This window comes from Vigna umbellata, chromosome 4 (genome assembly GCF_029865625.1).
Source record: "Vigna umbellata cultivar VRB3 chromosome 4, Vumbellata_1.0, whole genome shotgun sequence".
Classification (NCBI taxonomy): domain Eukaryota; kingdom Viridiplantae; phylum Streptophyta; class Magnoliopsida; order Fabales; family Fabaceae; genus Vigna; species Vigna umbellata.
Window position 1 is genome coordinate 26,456,265 of NC_142168.1, and position 12,301 is coordinate 26,468,565.

Consider the following 12,301-nt stretch of genomic DNA (forward strand, 5'->3'; position numbering starts at 1 on the left):
TTATTAATTCATAACTACGCTACTTTTTTAAATAAAGGGTTGGTGAAGCACTATTCTGTTATAGTAATTAGAGTAATCTTGAAATGTGTGTATTATTTAAACGTATATAATTTAAAACGGAATGAGTAAAAGATTATATGTTTATTGTTACTTTAATGCTCAACAAAATGTAGCATAATGAAGGTTGATAATATCTTAGGTATAAATTTAAATGCAATTCAATTTTTTTTTTCTCAATTGTATTTCTTTTTAATTTACAGCAATAGAACTTTGAAACATTGTAAGACTGTATCACAAATACGAATTATTTGTTGGCTTTTCATAGTCAATAATAGTACATATTTTAAACATGCATTCTTAAAATTGCAATAAAATCTTGCCAAATTCTGAATTTTAATCCAATAAAGGATGCATTACAACAATATTCTCATGCAAAAGTTACGAACTAGCTTTGCAAAATTTGGGGTCCAAATGTATAAAACCAGGTAAACTAAAACATTCCAAAGGTTAATTAATATATAGAAAAAATCAACATGGAAATATACTTGTGTGACAATAGAGGTTAAAAACACATTGGGATAATAAATGTTTATGAATATTGTATTTGACTTCACTCTTTTCTTAATACATTATACTTGCTTTACCTATTGTGTGTTCTACAAGGCTGAATGGGTAAACTAGTTCAAGTTTAACTTATTTCTAGTTTCTGCTATGTATACCATCTTCTACTATTTCACATTCATCTTCCAACTTGGATATTATGAGTCTGCATCGGTTTCAACTTTCAACAAATGTCCAAATTTTGTGATGAGATCTTAAGATGAGGAAGATATGGAGATTACAGCCTTTAACTCAGCAAGGCACTCAGTTGGAAGGCCAAGGAAGGAATTCATAAAGAAATCATCAATAGGGTCAACTGTTGCTACACCAACCAGTTTGCATTTACCCTCTTCATCCATTCTCCTGCCTCTTCCACTCTTCATAGTGCCTTTTGTTTCTTCAGATGTCAACACTGTCTTCACCAACAGTGGAGGAGCCTTATAGAGACTACCAGCAGAAAACAAAAACTTGGCCTTGAACTCAAGATCAACCTTGTTATAAATACCAAAACAATCATATCATCAATTGAGTAGTACTTGCACAAAACTAACTAGAGAGACACTTATGGCAAGTTCAAATGACCTCATCTCTTTACGAAATAGCTTCTCTAAATAACTTTTATATAAATATATAGAGAGAGGGAGAAAGATTCTTTGCAATATCATTTAATCACCAATTATCATTTATATGATAAATTGGTTAATTTTTAATAACTGTTCCAAAAATCGTATCAAAGATCATTTCTTATTTTGACAGTATAAATTTTTTTAGTAAAGATTGTATATGCATATTCAATCTTGGTATTTCATAACTTTTGTTTGAAACAAACACAACCTAGGTATTAAAGCTCACTAAAAGTTGTACACATAATGCACAATCCTTTCAATTTGAAGCAAAAATCTTCAGAACTTAAATGTTTTACCTTGCCAGATTCTTGGTTAATATTTCCATGTAATGCTTCTGGAATTATATCAATCTTCAAAAACGGTGGCAATGGCAATCCAAGAAACTTGGCAGTAGAACTTGTTAATGGTGGAATATACAAACTTTCAAGATCAAATAAAACAGGAAGGTCATTGTTGGCCGGACCATTCTCTGTAACCTTTGCAGCAACTCCAGTTCCCATTCCCCCCTCTGCATCATATTCAAAGTCAGGATACCTTGAAATGGAAAGCTTGCAACCCTTTTCTGTCTTGAAACTGACAGTGTAAGCCTGAGATGTTGGATTTTCAATCCTTGTTCTGGTGGAAATGGTTTTCTGCTCTTTCCCACTTGAGGAAAAGGAAAATAAGATAATGTTTCTTCTTCTTAGCTTTGGCTTTTTGGTGCACAATTTGCACAGTAATGGTGAGCTTATGGAGTTTATCTTGCAACTCATCTATAGTTTGTGTGATTTACTTGCTCAAAGATAAGGTGGGACTCTAGATGAGAATGGAATTACAAAAATCATAAGCTCTTTCTTTGAATCCACCAAAAAGAATGAACGAAGATATATGAGGTTGGTTAGGCTCTACGAATCTTATCTTTCGATGTGGGGTCTTCAATTTGTGCAATAGGCAATCAACACTTGGCAGTGTGAAATGGTTCATAGGATTTCCTTGTTTGCTAAAATTAAGATATTCTATCACAACTAGTATCACTATGATATTTTTGTTTTCCATTACTCCATTTAGATCTCAGTAATAAATTTCTCTGTTAAATTAGTTAAATTCATTCAGAAACTAAGAGATGAGTTTTATAGTTTTCTGATGATAAAGTTCTCGTTTAAATACAAAAATTGTACTCAAAATTGTATAATTTAGAATATATTTATATTCTGAAATTTATCTTTAATTTTGTATTTCAATTGACATTCTAAAATACAAAATTGCATCTTAAACTATACGTTAACAAATACAAAAAATGTATGAATGAGAAGAAGAAATGGCAAAAAAAATAGAATTGGGTGTTTCATCCTATACCTCCAAGCTATCGAAAATATCTTCAAATTAATGTTTTTTTTCTTTTATATACTTTGCACCTCCAAAGCATTATGGGTTATGAGTTCAAAGGTGTTGGTGTTGTTTGCTCGTTGAGAGGTTCTCCAAGAGATAAGTGGTGTTGGTGGTGATTCTTGTGAGGTTGATCGCAAGAGCATATGCATGAAAACATTATTGTGAGACTCCTAAATCTTCATTAAATTTTGAAATACAATGAAGATCCAATCGGATTTTGAAATCTAATGAAAATCCAAACTAATTTAAAATTCAATTAGGTCTTCATTGGATTTTGAAATATGATGAAGAACTAATCAAATTTCAAAATCTAATAAAGGACCAAACGAATTTTGAAATCAAGTGAAAAAAACACTCAATAAATTTTTAATTCTGATTGAGACTTCATCAGATTTCGAAATATGTTACATATTTTTACCGCATGGCATAATAGTTATTTTAACAAAAAAAATTTAAGGTGTTCATAGTAAAACCTTTGAAATAGAGAGTAAAACTTTTGGAAGTGCCGAATGAAACTTGTTAAGTAGCTATACTGAACTAGCCTTGTAATTGCACTATCAACTTTTGCTTTATAAGAAAATCCTAGAAAAAAAAAAGATTACCTTCTAATATAAATTCAATACAAATTTAATGTTGCATTAACTAAATTTCTTAATCTTTGTAAATTATTTAATTAGATTTTATGAAAGGATTAAACAGAGGATTATGCTTTTTGTAGAACATAGAAACTAGATTTCGACCAATTTTCGAAGAGAAAAAGAAAAGTAACACCGCATAATGGATGTGAGAGAAGGTGTGGAGAAGATAGAAAATACAAGAAAGATAAGAGGGGTGCTTGAAAAAACTGTTCACTGGAAAAGAAAAGGAGGGTACAAAAAAAAGGCCCATATTCAACTCATGAAAAATAAATGTGGGCTTTCTTTCAATAACAAATTGTGAAGAGTTGCTCCCTCCATCACCCCAAGTACTCCCTACACCTTTCCATTATTTTTTTATTTTAAAAATATACATTAATTTAATTTTTACCATTTAATTTTATTTACCTTTCTTAAAACTCTAAATCTTTCTACACCCCTTCACTTTTATCTTTCTCTAATCGCACACAAATTACTTTCTCTTTTCCTTTATTCTTCGCGCTGAATTGAGTTTTAAAAAGCAAAAAAGGAGTATGAAAGGTATCATAGTTTATGAATTTATTTCCTATTTTCTTGGATACAATAAGTACAAAAGTGAAACTTTTTGTGTGTAATGCTTCATAGGATTGGGTTGGAAAAAGCAAAGAAAGAGTTAACAGGAAGCATTCAGAAGGGTATAGACTTCATCAGAAAATAAATGTGATCAGGGAAAACTAGTTTCTGCTTCTTTTAAATCAGGGCCTTTTAGATGTTTCCTGTTACCTTTACGGGTGTGCTTGAGTAATTCACTGCCCTTAGCAATAAGTTCTTGGCTCCAGACACCTAGAAAATTTTCTCCATTGAAAACTTCCCCGCTATCACTGGTGCTGGTGTTGCTAGTATTGTTGTTAAAACTTTTACCACATAGTCAAATCGCCCTATGCCTCGCTTCAGTGGTGTAACTGTAGTTATATTCCATACCTCCTTTAAAGCTCTTGCTTTCAAGGTTGTCACTCCTCGTAGAGTTGCACATGAAAGACAAAAAATACAAAAGTTGTGAATATAAAGAAACCAAAACATGAACATCAGACACATTCTATCTTTACGGTACCAAAAGACTAATTAACAAAGAAAAATATGGTTGATACTTGACAATTTAGACAGCATAATTAGTCATTTTTTATGGTTAAGCTACCACAACATATTGTTAATATCTTTCAAATGCATTTTGGTGTGTACAACCTAATGGTCTTAATTTCTTGTTCTGAAAAAGTAGCCATTATTAAGAAATAGATGCTTAATGAGTGCAAAAGCTCTACTTGTGGTAGTTGCAACTGTAAGAGTAGTAATATCATAGAAAAGGATGTCAACATCCTTGAACGGATATTGACTTTCGTTTGTCTTTCAACGGATATCGATATTTGTTCAAGAATATAGACATCTGTTTAAGAATCCAATCGCATATTCATATCCGTTTAAATATTACTAAAGGGTAAAAGAGGAATGGAAAGGTGTAGGAAGCACTGTGTGGTGGTGGAGGGAGTAACTCTCTAAATTGTGGGTATCCAGTTAGGTTAGGAGAGTTAAAATATCAGACAAACATAAAAGAAGAGAAAAATGACCAGAAAATAAATGAAAGAAATTAGACTCATATTTGAAAAGACCTTGAAATGGAAATTCTTAAGAAAATGAAAAAAGAAAATGTGTCTTCCACAAATCATAACTGAGAAATATATCACTAATCAAATATCAATTATAATTAGGGAATGAGGTTTTGTGAAAATTATGTTTATTATAGTTTTTCATAATTGCTAAATATAGATATTTGTGTATTCTTATATAAAATAAAATATATAGTTATTGATTTTAAAAATGTGATCGAGTTTTTTCTTAAGTTTAAAAATGATTCCAGTCTTTGGATTTGTCTCAATTAGTTTTTTTAGTTATTTAAATATAAAAAATTGTGAAAAATAATATTCAAAAACTATAATTTTTATGTCTTTCAAAAAATATATTCAAAAGTTAGTATAAAAATCAGTTTTGATTTCTTTCCACTTAACTACCTTATATATAATTAATGAATCCAAGGTCAAATAAAACATGTATCATTAAATTACATATGATAATTTCCTTCTTTTTTTTTTAAATTCTTTTTAAATCCCGGTATATTTTTGCATCCCCTCATTCATCAAATCAGTCTTATTGACGAGAAATGTTTTTTTAATATTTTATTCTCGTTAACATTATAAAATTAAACTATATATAAATAAAATTAGGTTAAATATTTTTTTTTCATTAACTTCCAGTAAAATTTGGAAATAATTCATTTTTTAAATTTTTATCTAATTTAGTTCGTAATTTTAAAAGTATGTAGATTTAATCATTTTAACTCAATTCTATTAAATTTATTTGACATTTCAATTCATGTTAATTTTTGGAAATAGTTCATTTTCAAAAAATTTGTCTTATTTAGTTTCTAACTTAAAAAATGTGTAGATTTAATGCTTTTAATTAAATTTTATTAAATTTACTTGATGTTTCAATTTATGATAGCATTTAGTTGTTTACATGGTTTGATACATCTATGCTTCAATATTAATTTATAAACACATTTAAAACATAACAAAATTTAGTTAAAAAACTAAATTCAAACAATTTTAAAGATGGATTAAGTTGATCTAAAATTTTAAAAAGGGTTAAATATGTTTTTAGTCCCTAAACTATTGGTCATTTCTGGTTTTCGTCCCTCTTCCAAAGTAAGGTACACTTTAGTCCTCATACTTTTCGAAACTTTGGTTTTAGTCCTCCAAAACTAACACCGTGAAAAATATGCTGACGTGGCTAACGGTAGACTGACACGGTTCTTTTTTTTTTCCAGAGTTTATCAGCTTTTCTTCCTTTCTCTCTCCCTCGTCTCTTCCTTCAATTTCAAAACACAAAACAATAAAATCTTCCGGTCAAGCTTTTCTCTCGCATCTCCCATCACCGGTCAGACAACCATCATCATCAAAACCACGAACGTCAGCCCCGAGAGAAGAACCAACACCAATCGTCAGAAGGAGAAGGAAATCGAAAACTCATGTTTATTCTCTAAGCTTATGAGCCTGGAGAGAAAACTTAACGATGGAGTTTTGATTAGCAGAAAACTCCAATAGCCTGCAAATTTGATATAAATGAATTAATGAAGCTTCTGGAACTGAAGCAGCAGAAGCAGATGCTGAGTATGACAATGCTCTAAATGAAGCAATTAGAGGTGTTCAGGATGTTGTGATGACCATCAATGAACACCTAGAAGAAGTCAGATATGAAATTGCTGCCTTTGAAGCGGAGTGATTCTTTTCGTCGACGTTTACTTAAATAATAGTGACTAACTATGATTCAAATTCAATCATTCATTTGCTCATTTGCGGGTGAATGGATAGGTCCAGACGAAAATGTCTCTGCAATCCGTGAAATGTATATAGACACCTGAAAAGAAATGCAGTTCATGAATATTGTCGGTCGCCAACAAGTTAAAATTCATTTTGACACTTCTGAGTTCTTTTGTTGCCTCAAAAGTAAGTTTCTTACTGTGACGTTGAAGCATTTCATAGTTTGTGGGAAAATCACATTTTATGTGGTTTGGGGGGATTCGCTGCAAGGCAGATCGGATCAGCTTCTTCGGTTCATTGTGGAGCATCAGGGAGATAATATCAGCGGCGAAGAGGATTTGGATAAAATAGTTGAGAGTTTTTTAGTAGCACGGAGTTGTAGTTCTAGCTCTAGAACTAGATCTGCAAGATTTCCTGATGTATTGAAATCAGAGCTAGCAGAATTGTATTCCAGTCCGACATGTTTTTTCCTTTTTGTTTGAAACCTAAAAATATATTCAACTATGCTTTGTAAATGACACGAAACATACACACATCAAAGACAAAAGTTTTCTTATTTGATTTTTCCTGTTTTCATCTCTCTTATTCCTACACTTTCCTCCTAACATGCTCATGGCGCGCTGCTGCCTTTTCACTTCGTCATATAGCATAGTGGCTCCAATAATTGTAAAAGAAAACATGCATTCTCTGTTGATAAGAAAGAACTTTGAAGGAATCTAATTAAACTTCCAAGAATTCACCATTTTAGTTACTTTTGTAAGGAAAGATTGGAGAATATATAAGCTGGTGGCATGACTAAGATTTCCACTCGTGTCTTCTGTGTTAGTATAATCGATAAATTTTCAATTTTCTTGGATAACTAACTAGTTAGTGATAGTTATATCTCATCCTCATTTCAAAATTGACTCTATAACAGTTTCTCCAATTGATTTTCTTATTAAAGCAACCTTTTTCCTATTTTATTGTTTACCATCATGTTTTACCTCCTCCTCTGACTCTTTCTATCTGTTTACTGGCTTATAAACTAGAAAATTTTATGACTAACTATACCAAGCTTTAATTCTTGAAGTAATGCCCTTTTTTGTGAAATGAAGCATCCCGTGTTATATCCTTTTCACGTTCTTACAATTCAATGTTTGTTGAAAGTACATGTTTCATTAGCTAGGAACTATTATTTATTAGCATATAAGTAACAGAGGGAAAATTTAGCTATTTTATCTGTCTTCTAGCTCTAGAACTAGATCTGCAAGATTTCCTGATGTGTACAGTAAACAAGGTGTACGAGTAATTGAACTAGATTTGTGGCCATCTAAATCTTCAACTAAAGATGGCATTAAAGTGGCATTAAAGTGGTTCATGGAAGGTGACCGGTGATGGAAGATGCGAGAGAAAAGCTAGACCGGAAGATTTTATTGTTTTGTGTTTTGAAATTGAAGAAAGAGACGAGGGAGAGAGAAAAGAAGAAAAGCTGATAAACTCTGAAAAAAAAAAGAACTGTGTCAGTCTACCGTTAGCCACGTCAACATATTTTTCACAGTGTTAGTTTTAGAGGACTAAAACCAAAGTTTCGAAAAGTATGAGGACTAAAGTGTACCTTACTTTGGAAGAGGGACGAAAACCAGAAATGGCCAATAGTTTAGGGACTAAAAACATATTTAACCCTTTTAAAAAATAACTAATTCTAACTTTTACTGAAAATTAAAAAACTAAAAACCTATTTATATCAATAAAAATTTGACATGTTAAATAATACTTAAAGCAAATTCATTGTATTAGTAAAGCCTAAGCTGAAAAAAACGCAACAACAAAAAAATGTAAAGTTGGAAAGTACAGAGAATGAGATTGGTGAGTTCTTTAATAAATGAATATTTGTGTCACTTAATTTTTGAAAAGCTCCAAATCTTGAAGTTTAGTTAAGCTTTAATTTAATCAACCTCCAAACAGTTTTCTTCTTTGCCACATGAATGTTTTAATGCATGAATGAGAAGTTAATTGCAATCACCAATACTGTAATTTTATTTAGGTTTAATTATAGTTTTAGATCCTGAAATTTTGAATAATCTAAATACTTAAAACATATTTCAGTTCTGCAATTTTGAATTTTTAAATATGGTTTTGAAAAAAAAAGTCATTTTCTCTTTCAAATTTAGTAGCATCAAAATTAATTATTGAAAAAAGATGCTTCTTCTATGTTTGCTTTTAAGAGAAATTTGTTGGCATAACAATGTGCACATATTGATTGGAAATACACTAGCTAAGCGCATGCATATTCATTTTTCTTATAAAATAATTAATTTTTACAATTTGATTATATGCAGTTTTTATTTATTTTCCAAATAATTTTTATTTATTAAATTTAAAAACTGATTAAATTAAAAAAATTATTAAATAAAAAATGATTAAATTTAGGGTTTAGGTTAATATATATAAGAAAATAATAATAACAGTAGTAAGAAGTAACTTAATATAGAAATTACAAATATAATAAAAAAATATAAAAGAGAAACAAATATATATCATCTTTATACATAAGTATAAACAATGGTGAAAATACACAAACTAGACGAATGTGTGTTCACTTTATGATAATAAAGATTAATAAACTGGTTAAAAAATACTCAAATCTATAAAAATAATTAAATTTAAAAAAAGACCACTTAAATGATAAAATTGATCAAATAACTATTTTAATTTAAAAAAATTTATTTAAAGGATTAAATTGAAAAACAACTAAACATCAAAAGTAAAAATCTTCTCTATATATAGATATAAATTATTTTATTATTATTTATTTATTATTATTACTAGTAAAAATTCATGCACATTTATATTATCTTTTCTATACTCACAAAAAATAATGAAATTATAATTATAAAAAATAATTATAAAGGAATTTTATTATTTTATTATAAATAGCTATACTTTTTTAGGTGATTTTTATTTATTTAATTTTAAAAAATTGTTAAATTTAAAAAAGGTTAAATAAAAATGGTTAAATTTAAAAGAAAATTCACTTGAAGGATAAAATTGAAGAAAAAAAATGTCGGCACACAGCAAAGATAAATTATCTTTGATAAAAGTATAGATTATTCATTAATATTATTATTATTATTATTATTATTATTATTAATTGTTATATGTGCCTTTATCTATTTGAATCATATGCCTAAACCTCTCGATGTTTTCGGGATATATACTTTTCTATTGTTTATTGACCAAAGTGGGTAAGATTGAGCATGCAGAATAATTTGAAAATGTTTTTAAAATTGGAAAGTTTATATTGTTCATTAAAGCAAATAAATTAAAAATACTATGCCATCTTAAAAACAATACGTAGAACATTGGGCCTCAAGGATCTTTGGAAGCCCAACAAAGGATAGTTTAGTAAAATGAAAAAATGGAATATTGTAGTATGGATGTTAGTGTTAATACAAAATATAAAATGGGTTGGCAGTATGGTTATATATAGCCACAGCTTTAAAGTAGCTTTTGAAAAGCAAATGTTGTTTTGGCATCCACACGTCTGCTCCAAAGTCTTGGCATTAAATTCATCATTGTGTTAGAGAATATGAGAAGCAATTATGGCACAACATGCACCCATAATGTACCAATGTTTTCTTTAAATAAAATCACATCATTCACCAAAGTGCTTGTAGGGGCCAATGCCTAACCCATTTCTCATCCTATCAAATCTCACCAAAAGGATTCCACCATAATTCAAACTATATTTCACCCACTTACATTAGAAAAAATAAATAATGAAATGTGTAACTATAAATTTATTGATAGATTGATAATGATATAATAATGAATTAGGTTTTATATTATTTAAATATATTTTAAGAAATGAATTTTAAGATTAATTTAATTTTACAAAATCAATTTATAAAATAATATTTACGTTATATTTATACATTATAAACTTTTTTCTCTTTATTCGATTTTTAAAAAGTTTAAAATTTACTTCTTTTTTTTTAATATGATGAAGGTGGTCCGTGGACAGAATGATATGTGAAGTTTTTGACAAAGGGAACATTTACATTGGGGTGTTTCCCTGTCTGGCCAGAAACACATAGAACATCATTAATGGGTGTGTCGTGTTATTGGGTAGTGGAGTAGCAACTCTCACATCACCAAATCGATTATCAAACTCTCAAACCCTAAGTTTTGTACTTTACATTCGTGGAGCAATATACCCTTTTGCTCTTTCATAATATTTATGGAACTTTGCATCTGACGTCATATATTTATATATATATTTTTTAATTCTTAGAAATGATAACATCTTGTTAGTTAAAAATGCTTAACAATGGCTAATCCATCGTATATAAATTGATGGTAATGAATTCACATCAAACAAGAAATGTATAACCTAAGTGGGCAATGCGTGTGAAATATACTTACTGGGTTCAATTCATCCTATCAATCTCTATAGAAAATTGATGCAGTAAAGTATATAGGTGAATAACCCTTTTTTGGATGTAAACATGATTAGACTCACATCAAATTTATCACTAATCACATTTCTCATACATTTAGTAAAGAGAAAACATATTATGTATTCATTAAAGAACATGGGATCATTTTCTTTTTATCTTCATCAGCAGATCTATTTACAAAAAAATCTATATATATTTTTTATTAAAAATATAAACTTTAATTAAAAAAAAACATACAATTTCCTTTGTATACATCACTATGAACATTCATTTTCTACGAACGAATTTAATTTTTCTTTCATTTTGATCTCAAAAGATCGTATATCCAACTTTCTGCATTTTAAAGACAAAATGATGCAAAACTTTAGTCTAAAAAAACACAGAAAAAAGAAACATAAATTCGTAATTGAGTTTTAAATATTTGAAACTATGTTCTCTACACCAACGTGCACCCTTTTTTCTTTACATAATTTTTTTTAGTCCAACTCTGATGCAAATGCATAGTTCTTATTTTCTAAATAAAAACAAAAGCTTTATATCGAACCAATCATCCAAAGTTAACATTACATATATTATGTAAATGCTTATATCCACAAGTTAATCAAGATAACGATGTTAAGTTAGAAAGAATCAATTTTAGTGTTTAAAATTCTCAAAGATGATATAATTGTTCTAGAAGTGTCATAAGGTTCCAGCTATTCAACTTACCTTCATGCATGATATCTTGCAACACATCAACATTTTGTCATTATCGTTAATTAGTGACCCTTTTCATAATACCAACTCACATGAATATATCTTGAAACATACGAAAGATTTTCAAATATAAATAAAACCACGTACACATGTAATGTTACACAAAACTGTATAAAATACAGCAGCAAATGAAAACACGACCACAGAAATAATGTTAAAAAAAGTGAGAATCACGAAGTCGTCATGGTTGCCATAATCATTTTGATCAGTACCTTGCAAATGGCACCATTTGTTTATAATAATCTGATATAGAAAAGGTGGCATTGACTTTTGGCGTAACAAATGATGACAAATAAACCTACCCATTTTCTCTCTTCCCTCTGCATATGGCTATGGACAATGATTAATCATTGTTGAGTTGAGATGTCAAGGGTAATTGATTACAACCATCACCAGCTGGCTTTCTGGTTCACAACATTTAATTCGGCTAAGACACCATTTTCTGGTCCATAAACTATTTACACACCACACAATTTAACAATCAAAAGAGAAAAACTTTACCAAAATGTAAGGACCAGGTGCAACCA

At 29.3% G+C, this 12,301-nt stretch overlaps 1 protein-coding gene across 1 annotated transcript; it reads right to left on the minus strand.

Annotated features, from left to right (window-relative positions):
- Window positions 1-486: 486 nt before the first annotated feature.
- Window positions 487-2,074, minus strand: LOC124844118 (ATP-dependent Clp protease ATP-binding subunit). Its single transcript, XM_047320983.2, has 2 exons — window positions 1,523-2,074; window positions 487-1,091 (listed from the first exon to the last, which is right to left on the minus strand). Exons 1-2 carry the CDS (start codon window positions 1,976-1,978, stop codon window positions 816-818), a joined length of 732 nt encoding a protein of 243 aa, XP_047176939.2. The 5' UTR covers window positions 1,979-2,074; the 3' UTR covers window positions 487-815.
- Window positions 2,075-12,301: the final 10,227 nt, after the last annotated feature.

Coding starts and splice junctions, on each gene's coding strand:
- LOC124844118 (XM_047320983.2), bottom strand. CDS start 1,978: ATGAGTTGCAAGATAAACTCCATAAGCTCACCATTACTGTGCAAATTG. Junction 1,092..1,522: donor TTAACCAAGAATCTGGCAAG/GTAAAACATTTA, acceptor ATTTATAACAAG/GTTGATCTTGAGTTCAAGGC.